General features: G+C 39.2%; 1 protein-coding gene across 1 annotated transcript in view; it reads left to right on the top strand.

Annotated features, from left to right (window-relative positions):
* The window catches only part of LOC106701669 (ankyrin repeat domain-containing protein 26-like), a 65,693-nt gene that overhangs the window by 35,662 nt on the left and 13,166 nt on the right, over positions 1–16,865 (top strand). The window contains 7 exon segments of the mRNA XM_070366989.1: positions 7,813–7,931; positions 9,382–9,552; positions 11,349–11,382; positions 11,661–11,698; positions 11,700–11,785; positions 14,821–15,031; positions 15,730–15,913. Of these exon segments, the coding sequence (XP_070223090.1) occupies positions 7,813–7,931; positions 9,382–9,552; positions 11,349–11,382; positions 11,661–11,698; positions 11,700–11,785; positions 14,821–15,031; positions 15,730–15,913 (843 nt within the window).

Genomic DNA, 16,865 nt, shown 5'->3' on the forward strand with positions numbered 1-16,865 from the left:
GTCTTTGCATGTTGTCTAGGTTTGTACCATTAATTAAAGTAGTTCAGTTCAATTCAGTCGCTCAGTCATGTCTGACTCTTTGCGACCCCATGAATCGCAGCACGCCAGGCCTCCCTGTCCATCACCAACTCCCGGAGTTCACTCAGACTCACGTCCATGGAGTCAGTGATGCCATCCAGCCATCTCATCCTCTGTCGTCCCCTTCTCCTCCTGCCCCCAATCCCTCCCAGCAGCAGAGTCTTTTCCAATGAGTCATCTCTTTGCATGAGGTGGCTAAAGTACTGGAGTTTCAGCTTCAGCATCATTCCCTCCAAAGAAATCCCAGGACTGATTTCCTTTAGGATGGACTGGTTGGATCTCCTTGCAGTCCAAGGGACTCTCAAGAGTCTTCTCCAACACCACAGTTCAAACGCATCAACTCTTCGGCACTCAGCTTTCTTCACAGTCCAACTCTCACATCCATACATGACCACTGTAAAAACCATGGCCTTGACTAGACGGACCTTGTTGGCAAAATAGTACCATTCATTAAAAGTGTTTTTAAAAACCATGGTCTCTAGAGCATACAGCATTGTAAGGCATAATTAAATGTAAAATAAATTAGATTTATATATTGTCAATAAAATATTTGTATGTTGAAAACAAATAATTATTAGTAAAGTTCTTATGGAATACAGACTATGTAATAGAAGTTGAGTGAATCAAAGTAAATAATACTAGAAAATTAAAAAACAGAAGAAATGAGATACACTAGTTAACATCTTTTCATGACTGCGACACGTAAGATACAATAAGCTGGGAAGAACTAGTGAGTCTGAGGGGAGCGGGGACTTGGAACTGATTCTCTGAAGAAAGACTTTGTACAGTTAGTCAGAGTTGTATTCTTACTCACATTCTAATAAATGGAGACTTTGTTTTCACGTTTTTCAGATTTGGCTTCTACTGCTTTGAGCCTCAGTCTCGAGACTTGTCAGAGAGCTGGGCGTTTGAAAGTTGGTGATCAGTGTCCATCGATGTCACAGTCAACGACCAAAAATCAGTCAGCATCCACAGAATTGGGACAGATGACCGTAACAGATGAAGTAAAGAGGAATACTGCAGTGGTGTTTCTGGTAGGGAATTCCACGCTCCATGACCCGTGCCAGTCTCAGCTGCCAGAAAACAGAGAAAGCCAACAAGGTAATGCAGAAGCCCAGAGCACTCAGCCGTGCGCCACCTGGGCACGGCCTTACCATCATGCTGACGCTTCCAAATTAGAGGTTTTGTGGCAAAATCTACCTTGTGTTGACTCCTTTCACACAACCTGCAGCCAATACCAGTAAATACCTCTTAGCAAGATGTTGGCATTCTCCCTCTGACCATAGTAATACAATAAATAATAAAGAGAGTTAGGAGAATGAAAGTTCATTTTGGCTAATATTTAGCATACACCTGAGAGTGAGTAGCAGGATTATATTTAGAACTCTGGGACTAGTTGGGAGACCTAAGTAGACAGAGATTGCTTTCTCAAAACGTGACTTTGTAGCAATGTTTTTATATAGCTCTAAATTCATAAGGATTCGTTATCATTATATTCAGTATAATTGCAAAAGCAGCTCTGAAACCAAATATTAAAATATTTCTTGTGTTTTCTATGACTTCATATATTTTAGAATTGGCTTTCCCAGTGGTAATGGGAATCATGGGAAATTTTCTACATAGTACCTCCTTCTCAGCTCTGTCCACATAATATCAACTTGTTTTGTTATTTGTAATGAATTAAGAGTTCACAAGGGATATTGGTTTGAAGGAGTGCTGTATCATTTAAAAGCAGTATACAGAAAATCAATTCTGATTCTACTAGGATGCCCAATCTATTGAGTAACCATGTCTAATAATGTGTTGTCCATAAATACTAATTTAGTGCCTTTAATCAGTCATGTGGTCAAGGCTATAGTAAGAAATCATACACTGTTTCTTTTTACACTCCTGTAGTTATTTCGTTTCTATCCTCACCTTTGCATTTACAGAATATTCTCAGTTATCTCCTAGAATAGTGACTACAAGCTCTAAACTCAAAGTGTTTGTCCTTTTCTTTTTTTTTTTAATCTATACAACTGAGTCATTTGCTCTTGTTTCTCTGTGAGCTTGGTAAGTCCAGGAAACACAGATTCAAATAAAACGGCTACACGAGTCCCTCCAACACTGGACGGTGTGAAATAGGAAAACTACAAAATAAATAGAAGCAGCTTCTGTCAGTTCATGTTGATTGTTTCTCTTCTCAGTCGATACCTTTTATAAAATATCAAGCAGAATCTCCTCCTTCAGAGTCCCAGGATTTGTACATCTATTGGTTTCTTAAAGATTGATTCTATACTAGACCCAGAAAGTTTTATATCCTAAATATTTCTGGAAACATCCCACAGTTCAGGTCTGCATCACCTTTTTCCCCCCACCGTTAATGCCTTCAGATTCATCTTCCTCGTTTTATTTGCGTGCTCTTCAGTTTCATCCCTCCCTCAGCATTTAGTCACCAATCTCAAAAGCACACGTGACCATGAAGCACTCTAAAGCACATTAATGTCTAGACCTCTGAAAGCACCATTGATGCTTTCATAACCTGACTTCTGCCTGACTCTCCATCTCTCTCTCTTTCTGTCCTTTGCCCTGGAATTCTGAACTGCTGTTGATGTCCCCCTCACCTGTTCCTGTTGTTGTTGTACAGTCGCTCAGTCATGTCTGACTCTCTGTGACCCCATGGACTGCAGCACACCAGGCTTCCCTGTCCTTCACCATCTCCCGGAGCTTGCTCAAACTCGTGTTTATGGAGTCGGTGATGCCATCCAACCATCTCATCCTCTGTCATCCCCTTCTCCTCCTGACTTCAGTCTTTCCCAGCATCAGGGTCTTTTCCAGTGAGTCAGCTCTTCACATCAGGTGGCCAAAGTAGTGGAGCTTTAGTGTCAGCGTCAGTCCTTCCAATGAATATTCAGAACTGATTTCCTTTAGGATTGACTGGTTGGATCTCCTTGCAGTCCAAGGGACTCTCAAGGTCTTCTCCAACACCACAGTTGAAAAACATCAGTTCTTTGGCATTCAGTCTTCTTTATGGTCCAACTCTCACATTCATACATGACTACTGGAAAAACCACAGCTTTGACTAGACAGACCTTTGTCAGCAAAGTAATGTGTCTGCTTTTTAATATGTTGTCAATGTTTGTCATATCTTTTCTTCCAAGGAGAAAGTGTCTTTTAATTTTATGGCTGCAGTCACCATCTGCATTGATTTACGAGCCCCCAAAAATAAAGTCTGTCACCATTCCCATTGTTTCCCCATCTCTTTGCCATGAAGTGGTGGGGCCAGATGCCATGATCTCCGGTAGTCCCTGTCCCTGTACTTTGACAATATCTACCCTGTCGTGCGTGTGCTTCTGTCCCCGTCTTGCTGCACCCTTAAGTGCTCTCCCTTTCCTGCCCTCTGTTCCCTTGAAGTCTCTGCTCAGACATTATCTCCAGAAGAGCCATCCCTGACACCTTTTATCTACATTTTTCTTTAAACTCTGGTATCTAGTACTGAGCAGAAAACTGAGAAATAATTATTGAATAAAAGAAATAAAGACTATTTATACCAAGGTGATTTTTAAAATTTTATTTCTTTTTTTTTAATTTTATTTTTTAACTTTAAAATATTGCATTGGTTTTGCCATATATCAACATGAATCCGCCACAGGTATACACGTGTTCCCCATCCTGACCCCTCTTCCCTCCTCCCTCCCCGTACCGTCCTTCTGGGTCGTCCCAGTTTACCAGCCCCAAGCATCCAGCATCGTGCATCGAACCTGGACTGGCGACTCATTTCATATATGATATTATACATGTTTCAATGCCATTCTCCCAAATCATCCCACCCTCTCCCTCTTTATTGGAGGATAATTGCTTTACAGAATTTTGTTGTTTTCTGTCAAACATCATCATGAATCAGCCATAGGTATACATATATCCCCTCCCTTTTGAACCTCCCTCCCATCTCCCTCCCCATCCCAGCCCTCTAGATTGGTAAGAGCCCCTGTTTGAGTTTCCTGAGCCATACAGCAAATTCCCGTTGGCTGTATATACCAAGGTGATTTTTAAGAGCTTGTCGTCTGCAGTTTAGGAGCCAAGAGGATTGACATGTGAAGAAATAATTTACAGTTCAGATGTGTGTCTATCACTAGGAAAATCTAGAAAGATACACTAGAAAAATCTTTAAAGTACTAAGGTAGCTACAAGGAAAGAGATACCTTTTATCTGGTGAAAGATAGCTGTAATCAAAGACAATTTCACAAAGCAGGTTGAGTCTTAAAAGATGAAAAGTAACTTGTCAAAAGAGTACAGGGAAGCATTTCAGATTAAGGAACTGACAAAAGCATAAAAAGTAAGAGGAATTTTGTAAACCATGAGTAATGTTGCAGTCAAAGCTTGGCATGTTTTTAAAAAGGTATTGTTATGAAGTAGAGAAGAGAATGTATTGTGACTTTATATGTCTGTCCTGTATTTTGAAATTTTGTTTGGTTTCTGATTGTTTTGTTCACTGATGTTTGGATGAATCTGTGACTGAATCTTTGAGCTGTATGTGTGCCTGTAACCTGGTGACATCTGGCATTTCCCAAAGGATTTGGTTAAAATTTTTAGATCATTGGAAGTATTTCTTAAAGAAGTAGATATTCAGTTGAAGATTAAGATTGACTTAATCTGTCATTTGATACAATGTTTTAGATCTACGTTTTAAATGAAGATTATGTCTTTTATCTAAACATTCTAAGTAATTTTAACTAAACATACAGATTTGTCAGCAGAACTAGACTTGGAAATGATATCAGAGGAAGCACAGGAAAAACCTGATGGAGATGAAAATAACCATTCACAGGTATGTAAAACTGTAAATTTCAATTTCTGGTTTAATACTGTATGAGAAAATGTGTATCAAACAAGGCAAATTAGAATGGAAAGATAAGTTAAAACCCATCACAAATGAGTTAAAGCAGAAGTTTGGTGAAATACAAAATTACCATTTGTCCTGAGGAAGATTCACTACGTGATAACCCTAAAAAAGGAGTAAACAAAAAGGAAATATCTTCTAATATGACAAATAATATACTTGATTGTGAGGGAAAAGATGCATTTGGAGTCTCTATGTCTCTAGTATTCCCAGCATTTCCTGAACAAAAAGAACCCAGTCTTGAAAACTTTTTCCATTGTCTGTAAACTCTGGGTCCCTGGGATATGCTTGTCGGTCATCTTCAAAGCTTTGTTTCACTGAAAATAAAGTAGACGTTGAAAATGATCAACTAGACATTGAACACGTGTTTATCAAAATTGAGGAGAGTTTTTATAATGATACAGAAAATAAAAATGGAGCAGACCCAGTAGTTACATTTGAAGTGAAAGAAGAATAAGAGTTTGATATGCAAATGTCACAAAATATGAGGCAAAATCCTACTAATTGGAAATTAGACATCCGACAGACACATCAGTCTAGTCTGTGGCTTGTCCGCTCCGGGAAGATGAAACACATTATTCAAATAAAAAGTCACAGTACTCCTGCTGTTGTTAAAAATACTGATCAGAAAAGCAAACCAATACAGGACTGGTTCCAGAAGCCACTGCATGCGGATAATTGCAGTGCTAGTGAGGATAAAAGCATGGAACCCGACTTAGAAAATGGGAATTCTTCTCCACCAAAAGTCACAGAGCATCCAAAGTGTATGTAAATGAAGAATTACAGAAGGATATGCAGAGATTTAAGAATGAAATAGACATGTTACAAGTAGAGTTGCTGGCTTTGGAAAAAAGAAAATTCAACTTTCAAAAGAGGTAGAGGTTCGTTTGCTCTTGCTTTGGTTTTTCTCTTTCTCAATGATCTGGTCTGTTTGATTTTCCACTTATGAATAAAGTGGGGTCATCTAAATAGGTAATTGTGTAGAAATAGATTATTTCTGCCATCAAATAATAGGAATTCAGGAAACAATTTTCATGGCTTTTGTCCTTCAATCAATCTAATTCTGTCTCTGTCAGTCTTTCATATGGACTGGGAAACTCATTTAGCTGTGTACCATGTGATCTTCTGAGCCAGAATAAGCACCAAGGAAATTGTTTAAGAAGTATAATCAGCTAGGGTTTTGCAGTTTTTTTTTTTAACTTTGTTGTCAGATTAAATATGTTGTATTTCCACAGAATGGGAAGAAAGCAGAAACTGAGAGAAGGGACATAAACAGGTATTCCCTCTAATCTCTTCATTGTGATTGAATATGTGTGATGTTTTCTGCTTTCCACAGTCACTGGGCTCTTAGATATCCAACATGGCTGCCAGGATGTTTTTAATAACAAATACATGTGCTCCCACATAGGCTTTAATCACCACTCTCAGATGTTTATTTTGGGACAGACCTTTCCATTAAGTTTTTTACTAAAATGTAGTAAGTTTTGACATGTGTGATTTTGTCACATAGGGGTGTGTGTGTGTGTGTGTGTGTGTGTGAGAGTTGGTCAGTCGTGTCTGACTCTTTGCGACCCCATGGACTATAGCCTGGCCAGGCTCCTCTGTCCTTAGTATACGGTAGCTTTCTTCAGGGATCTTTCCAACCCACAGAATATTCTTTCATTTGAGAGGGTGGATAGCTGTTCCCCACAGCAAAAAAAAAATATTTCTTTAACCCAGGGACTGAGCCAGGTTTCCTGCATTAAAAGCAGATTTTTTAAAATTTGTTTGCCTTTTGTGTAAGAGGTGCTTTAACTGAATATAAAACCTCAGACAAAAAAAATAAAAAAAATCAAGTGTTTATCTCCAAAGGAAAGAACAGAGGTTTGAGATGCTGTGAGATTTTTCTTTCTTCAGTAGTAGGTTTTTAAACTTGCTTGGTCTTTTGTGTAAGACAAAAAAAAAAAAAAATGTAGCTATTCTCCTTTAAAGAAAAAGGAGAATGAACCCTACTCCAACTAATGAATTAAATTACTTTGCCAAAGTCACGCTTTTAACTTACCTGATTCATTTGAGGAATTCATTTGGTAATTTTATCAGATTCAAGATTACAGAATTGTATCATCTCTTTTGGTGCCATAAAATGTTAGGGAATGCCACTTTAGGCGCTTTGAACAAATCATTTAACCTTTTTTTTATTTTAAAGCTGTTATTGGTAAATAGTGGGGCAAAGGTAGATAGTTATTTCTATACCCTCTAGCTATAAAATTTGATGGTTACTGAATGTGGAATTGGGAAGCATTACTTATATTCCAGAATTCCACACTAACACCTCCTCAGTTTCATTCTGCTCCTTGTGTTTTGGTAAACTTTGGTTCATATATTTCAGTGAACACCATCAGGTTTTTGCTATCTCCTGGATCCAAATGAAAAAAGAATTAGAAAAGGCAGTGGGGAAAGAATAGCTTTAGTGCAGAAAGAAGAAAGTTTCCTTTCTGTCTCTGAGGCACTAAGGTGTCACATCCTCTACATCTGACTGTTTAATGGAAAATCCAGGTGGTAAAGACCAAAGAGGACAGATGTTGTGTGTTTTTATTTCTCTATCTCTGCCAGTCAGATGGGGAAGACTGGATGTGAATAATTGTATCTTATTAAAAAAGCCTTTCTTGAAATTTTGGGAATTTTGTTTCTTTCCCTCAGAAAAAAGCACATTTTACAAAAATTTCAGTGACTTGTAAGTGATAAAATTTATGTAAGCACAAATATATTTTTATCACTTAAAATCAGGGCAAATACTGAGTCAAATAATAAATTGAAAACAGAGTCTCTAGAATTAAGTAATAGCAATTATTCTTAGTGTCAAACTTTCATTAAAGGTTGAAGAAGAAAAGAAGCACAAAGATGCTGCTGATGAGAGTCGACTGATTCAGCAGAGAAAGAGTGGAGGAAATAACAAGCAGGCGTTTCCTGCTATGGAGAATAAAGGTTCTGATAGGTAAGCCTATATCAATATTTAACAGTAGGTCATTTGTTATTTTCCTGTAAAATCATTTCTAACTTGAGCTAATGTTTGTGATTTATGAATTTTATATTTCACTAGGGATATAGTTATTTTGAATACTCTTGTCCTTTAGCCTCAATACTAGAGTTCCTTTGTTAACATACCACCGTGTTACAGTATTAGAGTATTCTGGAGTTGACTGCATACTTGCCTTAACCAGTGTGTTGTAAAGTTAAATTTATGTCACTAATGAGCATCCTTTCATTTCAGTCTGAGGACTTCCTTCAGCGTTTCTCATGAGGCGGGACTAGTGGTGATGAACTCCCTCAGGTTTGCTTTGTCTGGGACAGTTTTTATTTCTCCTTCATTTCTGAAAGACACCTTTTCTGGATAGAGTACTCTTGGTTGGCAGTTTTTTCTCCTAGCACTTTGAGTATGTCCATGGATGGAGCCAGATTGCTGTTGGTGGCGGGAGAGCCGATGAGGCACCTGCCTTTCATCCATGATGCTGATGTCACCCATGTGGGTGGTTTACAAGTAAACTGCCCCCGCCCCGCCTAAATTTGATTTCTTCTTTCATGGTGGATGTGCCACATGTCATTTTAAAAATCATCTAAATTATGTGTTACCTTTTTCTTTGAGGGTTTTTTTTTTTTTTTTAATTTATTTGGCTGCGCTGGTTCTTTGCATCTGCAGTGCTTGGGCTTCTCATTGTGGTGGCTTCTCTTGATGCTGAGCGTGGGCTCCAGGGTGCTGGCTTCAGTGGTTGTGGAGCACAGGATTCATTGCTCTGCAGCATGTGCTATCTTCCCTGACCAGGGATCGAACCTGTGCCCCCTGCATCAGCAGGCAGATTCCTAAGCACTGGAGTACCAGGGAAATTCCTAAATTAAACATTACTGTATTTAAAAGCAAAACAAAAAAATATAGTGTAAATCTAATTATGACTCCCATGTCTAAGAGTCATGGTGTTTAGGCAGTGGACTCCAGGTTTTCAGTGTAGCCCTTGAGGTTCTTCCCAATGTCTTTCCAGAGCATCTCTCTACTTTCTTCCATGTATTTTGTACTTTTCCTTCCAGGTTCCTAGGAAACAACCTAGATGCCGTGTGCCTGATCTGTGTACTCACATTCTAATCTCCCAGTAGAATGATTTTTCGCTTTTCTCTTCCTTTTGACCTCCTGTCTTCACTTCTTCTGCAAATCCTTCCTTATTTCACTTATCACTTTCATATGTCAACTCTTACATATCATATTGTATCATAATTATATATCTCTGTTTGAAGGAAGAATTTGTTTTCTTGCATATGGTTGGTACTTCATAACTGTTTTGTGAATTAATCAATGACTTAATATGGGTAAGAGTTGGAATTTTACAAGAATTGGTTTTTTATTCTTTATTAGTTGAATTATTTGAAAACATTGGCTTTTTTTGGACTTTTTAAAGTAGCAATCCTGGTGTGCACAGGAAGGAAGTAAAGAAAAAGAACGATAACAAATGGACACTGGAAGAACGTGTGATTGCACCAATATTTGAAAAGACCGATTCACTGACTGGTGGCCTGCTGCACGTGAATGATGACAGCATTTTAAGGAAAGTGGATCAAGATGATGGCAGGTAACATGGACAAATTCTTTATTTCTAGGGGAAGAAATATTAGCACTGAATACTTCTTCTGGAAATAGAGCAGCATAATATAGTATACAGGCCAAGAGAAGAGAATCCTCAACTCTACTGGATGAACACTGCAGAAAGGTTAAGGAGAGGATTCAGTGGCTTTGGCCAGAAGTCATTTCAGTAAATAGTCCACTTGGAAGCTGGACTGTAGTGAATACACCTAAACAGCTCTGTAGGGAATACTTACTGGGACAGGCAATGGAGACCTGGATGGTAACTGAAGAGGAATGTGGAGTTCAAAAGAGTTTCTTGTTTTATGTTAAGAGGGGAGCTTGTAGAGTGTGTATGCTGTTGGAAATGAGCCAGAGGAGGAAGTGTTTCCTGAGTTTAATCTTATTTGCATTTCCAAATTAGAAAGCTTATTGATTATATGACATTATCTTTAAACTATTACAATAAATTAATTGTACATTATTATTATTATACATGATTATTATGTACATATGTACTTCTGTTCATATGTAGATTTTGGTAAGGCCTTGTTCATTGGCTCTGAAGCATAATATTCTTATGTAAATGAATATGTAGATGATTACTTAAGTTAATTCTATCATACATAGATTTTTAAAAATTATATAATCATGAATTTACAAATACTTAGGTTATACTGAATAGGATTTAATCATTCCTTGATGATTCTAGTTGATAGTATCATCGTGGGTAGCTATGATTTTGTAAGGTGCTCTGAAACATCACATCATATTAACTTCATAGTTGTTTATAGCTTCCAGGGAAAAGGGGAGGATTTTGTTTATTTTCAATAGAAACAATTAACAATCTTTTACAGTTTATTACTTTGGATGATAAAGATCTAAATGACAAAACCATGCTTCCTGTACTAAAAGTTTCATTAACACATATTATGTGCTCAATAAGTGTATGTCAGATGCATAAAGAAACAGCAGAATGGTTGAATGAATGTGTATTGATGAATTTCTTTACAAAAAACAAATCTTTATTGAAAGTAGATTTCCAATATTGCCTACATCTAAAGTCTTTTTGTTTTGTTAGAAATATGTTTTAAGATTCAGAATTATCATTTGTAGTTATAGCTAGACATGAAATAATAATATAGATTCATTTGGTATCATATTACTTAAAAAGACTTTTCAATATCACTTTCTCAGCATATTTTGGAACAGCAGTGTTCAGGCCAGATTTCCTGGCTTTGAATTCTGGGCTGTTGGTGAACTGCTGTGTGGTCTTGGGCAAGTTCCTCAGCCTTTCTTTGCTCCATTTCTTCCTAACTAAAGGATCTAATATATTACCTATCTCCCAGAATGATCGCGAGGATTAAAATGCCTTTAAGACATGTCAAATGCTTGTAATAATGCATAGCCGTTGCATAATAAGCCCTCAAAAAGCTAATATCATGGTGATAAAAAATGGGTTTCTTTCTTATAAGGACTTAGGGAATACTTCCGAAATAGGTTTTATTGCCATAAAAGTTAGTTCTTATTAAAAATGACAACTGCAAAAAACCCTGGTATACTGCTTCTATCACATAACGCAAGTAGTGTTAGGTTTTTCCTTTTCCTTTGATCTAAATTTAATGTTTTATTAATATTACAGGTGTATTTTCTTTGTCCTTTAATGCTACTCTTTTTTGTTGTTTCATCCTTTTATAGAAATTACTTATGAATGCAAAGATGTTATATAAAAAACAAACATTTAGGTATTGTTTATATTTTCGAGTTATTAAATTTTAGCCTGAAAAGAATCATTTTTTTTTTTAGGCCTGCAAGGAAAACAGCATATGAAAAGAAGAAGGTATAAAAAAAAAAAATTAACTTTAAAAATATATTATCCTCTAAAAAATACTTTGTAAAAGGAATAGTGGCAAAATAGAAAATCTTCCTTTGCTGAAGAGACATTTACTTTGAAAACATAATTTAGAAACTCTGTTGATAAAGTTATCCTGTTGATAAAAATCTGTTCTTTTAAGAAGCGTCTGTTTTTGCTTTGATGAAGATATTTATCACCTTTGTACACTTGGTATATTTTATACATATTTTAAGGACATTGTGAACAGTATTATTTATGTGTAGGTCAAAGAACAAATTAATTATGTGAACCACTTGGATGACTTCTGAGACTGTTTCTGAGGATGACGACGTGCGTTACTCTACAAATTCCATGTTGCAAGTAGAACCACTTGGCTTGGGGCATAAAGGTAGGACCGCAGTGTAAATATTAACAGAAAGCCTCTTTGTGTACAGAGTAGTGATATATGCGCATCTTATCCAGTACTGCTCTAGAGCCAGGGATGTGTTACAGTGCTGTGCATCTCAGAAGTAGGTTCTGTATTAAAAGAACATGAACGTGAGTGGATCCTCTGCGCCACAGGCCTGTGATCATTCTCACTCACTGTACCTTCTGTTGACTCTTCTTTCCTGTGCCTTCACCCAAGGTCATGTTAGCATCATTTTCCTCCTAGAATAACTGAAATAATCTCAGAACTTCTTTCCCTGCCACTCCACCTTGAGGAACCTTGGTCTGCAGAGCAACTTTAATTATTAACTATTTTTAAAAATTCAGATCTCATCATGTAACCCAAGTGTTGCTTCTCTTTGCTGCGTAGTTAAAGGCCACAACTGTCTAGTTTCATCTGGTTTTATTTTTATTTTTTATTTTTTTTTAGCTTGAGCTAAGAGATTTTTAAAGATGCCCACTGGTCTATCAAGTAGCCTCATTAGAAATGACTCTCAGGCTGCCAAGGCTGTAGAAATTGCAGGACAGACCGAGATTATTTACAGCTTGTGTTTAAGATTCCAAGGGTAGAAGAGTTAACTGATCCTTCTAACCTTGCACTGTGATTGTGTTTGTTTGGGAAAAAAAAGGGCTGCTCTGTAGGGCTGATGATTGGTTTTGGAGTCTCTAGTTTCTCTCACCCTGGTAGGAGTCTGTTTCCTCGAAGTTTCACCTGTTCTTGTTGATAGACCTTGTCTGGGAAGCTGCCATCTGCTAGGATAGCTGTGGGAGTCCTCCGGGGGTCTCTGAAGTGTGTTGTGTACACGTGTGTCTGAGAGCTCACAGAGCTCCCTTCCTTCCAGCGTGTGGTCCTTGTTTGCTCTCTGGTTGGATAAAAGTACTTGCGATGTCTCCTTTCCACATTCCCTGCCATCAAACCCAGTCAGGTCCAAAATCCTCAATCAACAGCAGGTTTTAAAACTTGGGAGATGGGAGTAAGGTGTGAGGGGGGGAAAGTTTGTGCACAAGCCTCCCGCTCCTGAGCCCAGACCTGTGCTCTTAGCTTTCCCCACAGGTGTCCACTTTCCTTCCGGTAGCTGACCGTTCAGCTCTGCCCCCGAGGGGAACACGCCACGGGGAGGAGGCACACGCTCCTCTTCCTGCAGTCCTCGCTCCCGGTGTCGGCTGTCCCGCCACAGCCCCTCAGTCTGCCGCGTGTCCTCTTCCATCTGGACTAAGCAGTGCCCTCCGGGAGCTGGCCGTGCTGCTCAGACCCGCCGTGTGCACGCCGCGTGGACCCCCGAGCAGAGTGGGGGGCGGGTGGCCGGGGGTCTGGGTGGACGCTAAGGCACTTTCCCCTCCACACAGCGGCAGGCGGCCCCGCCGGCACTCTCCCGAGCAGACGACCCCAGGCAGGCCGGCTCCCTGTTCAGGCAGCTGGTCGCTGACGAGGAAGACTCGGCCGCACCCTCGCTGTTCAAACTCGGGTGGCTCTCCAGCATGACCAAGTGACGAGGACGCTCCGTCTCTCTAAATAAATACTCTTGCGTTATTTCTCCTAGAAGTGACTCTGCCCCTTTTTTTCTGAGCCACACCAGTCTCTGCGGTGGCCGTGGTGGCACGTGGCCCCCTCGTTCCTGTTGGGGCGGGCATGACATTACACGTAGAGCCAGTGAAGTCCATGCCCCAGAGTTCACAGCAGTCGTGACTCCAGGCCTCAGTTCCTATAGCTTATACTGCATCAGCCTTCACTGGTGCCTTCTCACATGGCAAGGTGGTGGTTTTATTTTTTACCCTTCTTTCTACATGAATTTTAGAATCAGCGTGTCAGTTTCCTAAAATGTCTGCTGGTCTTAATGTTTTCATTTTCCTTCAGTTCAAAATACTTTGTAATTCTTCTTTTCATTACCTCTTTGATCCAAGGGTTATTAGGTCCGTGTGATTTAGTTTCCAAATGTTGAGAGTTTTCCTTCTGTGCTCTTGCTTCTCATGGATGTGTTAGGTGCATCCAGAGGGGGCCTGAGGCTAGGGCTGATTATTTCCTGCCTTGGAGGCCAGACCTTGCTGACTATCCTGTTCATTCTGCTGGTACCTAGGAGTTTTTCCAGCCTGGCTCATGAGAATAGATAGAAGTCCTGGGACTGAGTGAGCACCAGTCACAGGTTCCTATCGTCTTTTCAGATGGTTTCTCCCTGGTCTCAGGTGGTTTCTCCCAGATGGGCGCTGTTTGTTTCTCTGCTGAATACCCGAGGGGCTCCTCCTCAGATCTCCAGGGTCCTTTTTCTCTCTGTCCCACTCTCTCCTCTCTGCGGTTCTGAGCTGTGATTTCTGCCCACTTTGGTTTCACCAGACTGTCAGCTTCATCACCTCCTGTCAGGGAGTCTGGCTGACTCAGCTTCTGTTCCTTCTCCCCGTGTTGGGCCCTGGAAATTCTCTCCAGGCGGTGAGCTGGGGCGTTCCTTAGGCTAACCTGGTGTGTTTCCGGGATCATTGTCCTTCACTCCCTGAAGTCCTTTGTCATGAAATCATTGTTTAATGTATTTTGTCAGCGTTGTTTTTGCTCGCTCCACTCAGGAAGGTAAATCAGTAGCTGTTCACTCTGTCTTGGTTAAAAACATATGGCAGCTGGAGACTGTCCACAGGGTTGTTCTTCCTACTCTACTTACTACTTCCTGCTCATCCTTCATTTCTCAGTGTGACAGCTCTTCCCCAGGGAAATCTTTCCTGGACCCAGTCTATGTCAAGTTCTGTTATGTGATCATAGAACTCTCTTTTCTTAGAGTATCTATCTGAGTTCATAATTATTTTATTTGTCTTTCTCTTCTACTAGACTTAAAGCTAAACAAGACCCAGGGACATCTGTTTTATCTGCAGAGCTTAGAATAATGTCTTCCAGTTATAGACACTTAATACTTGTTCAGTGCGTGGATGAGTGAACGTGAAAGGCACAGTCCTTTATACTCAAAAATTACTCACATAATTTTTTTTGTTTCTATCTTTGTTTTCTTCATCATGCAGATTCTGTTGGCTTGTTGAAAATTCAAGATACAATTCTTTCACGTGAAAGATTAGTAGGTTTTCAAAGAAGCCATTGTGAACTACTTAGAGAATTTTACAGAATGAAAAGTAAGGTTCGTGGGCTACAGAAAGAGCTGTCAGAAACCAAAGAAGTAAAGTCACAGTTAGAGCATCAGAAAGTGGAGTGGGAACGAGAGCTCGGCAGCTTGAGGTACTGTACATCTCGCTTTTAAAGAAATATGTGAACTGTTGTTTCCTTTAATACTGCAGAGACGTAGACGTGTTATAAGGACTAACTTATCCTCTAGGATTTTACAGGGGAGAAAGTGTCACTAGTATTGTGGAGTGTGAAATTCTTGGAAATAATATGGCAGGTTCTTAACAGTGAATGCTTCTAATAACTTAATGTATATTTTTCCAAATCATCATTTTCATGACCATACAGAAGTCCACCATAATGGAAACCCCATTAAATATTTAGCAAATTGACTTTCAGTTGTTTTTCACTTTTCTGTATTCTATTTAATACTGCAAGGAACACCTTTTCTATAAATTCATTTCTACCTTTCTAATTATTTTGAATACATTATCTTTAATAATATCATATTATTTGGTTAAAGTATGAGAACTTAAAAAAGGTCTGTGATCTATATTTCTAAACTATTCTTAGCAAAGTTTATATTATTTTACATTCCCACCTGCAGATGTATAAAGTAGCCATTTTTCTCAAGAGAAAATGAAAACAATTGTTTTATTCTTAACCCTCTGTCTGCAAACAGTGACCATTATTAAGTGCTTTTCATTGTATTCCCCCACGTTTACTATTTTAAACATTGTAAAGATGGAACAAAAGTTATTGCAGCAGTGAATAATCTCATGATTTTCTAAGAAGAGCTTTAAATTTTGCAGATTCACCTTAAAGCAAAAAGAAGAGAATAGAAGAAATGCCGATATGTTATGTGAAAAAATGAGGGAGCATTTAAGAAGAAAAGAAGACGAATATAGTAAAGAAGTTGAAGTGAAACAGCAACTAGAACTCACTTTCCGAGCAGTAGAAGTGAAACTGAAGACTGAGAGAAATAATCTGAATCAGGTAGAGTAATCTTTGGTGAAAATTTCAAATTTCTAACACTATTTCATCAATATTATTTATAATATCCCCTTTTTTTAAAAAAAAAAATTTTATTTAGTGTTGTACCATTTATTTTGTGTCATTTTGTTTAGTGTTATAGGAAATTTTAGGTTAATTGTTAAAAATAAAAGAAAAGAAATTCAAAATTCCCAAAGTAATAAGGCCAGAAATAAGAATTGTATGATCCTGACATGCTGGGTGCACTTTTTCGAGCAGAGGGAGGAAGAGGTCACGTCAGTAGCTCACACAATAGATCCTGAGAAACCACAGGGTTGAGAATGGTGTAGAAACTGGAGGTTAAGCTCTCAGCCCACCTCAGGCAACAGATCCTTCTGCCTTGAGGGACCATTAGGGACCATCGTGCCTAATTTTACATCAAGTTGCCTCTGGCCTTCAATCTGGCAGGTGGCTGAGGGTCGTGGACCCCCTCCCTCTGTGCCCGTCAGCCCTCCAGGCCACCTGTCCCATGAACAGCTCAGAGCTGGCTCCAGCTTTCCCAGCTGGGTTCTCCCTCACAGCAGAGTCCTCAAGGACAGGTGTTAACTGGCATCCTCGAGAGGTGCAGGAATTTTTTTCCAGCAGTTGGTAGAAACCAGACACTCTTGAAGTTGGTTGTCCTTCATTCTGCAGAGTTCTCGAGTGGCATCTCAGAGCAGAGGAATTTGCTCCCACACCTGATATCCCTCTCAAACATGGACTGGGTCCCATCCCTGAGGTCCTAGCAGCAGATCTCCCACAACGAAAAGCTCTCGGGAAGAGCTCGGGAAAGTAGTATTTGTAATTCAAATCCATTTGTCTAGAGCAGTCAGGTAGTGACATAGGATGGCCTCATCCAAGGAGAGGCCTTTAATATTTTCCATAGGAATTGATCTCAAATCTTTTGTGACTATCTCGGAGGAGCCAGGACCCTGAT

The sequence above is a fragment of the Bos mutus genome, unplaced genomic scaffold, assembly GCF_027580195.1.
Source record: "Bos mutus isolate GX-2022 unplaced genomic scaffold, NWIPB_WYAK_1.1 CTG419, whole genome shotgun sequence".
NCBI lineage: Eukaryota > Metazoa > Chordata > Mammalia > Artiodactyla > Bovidae > Bos > Bos mutus.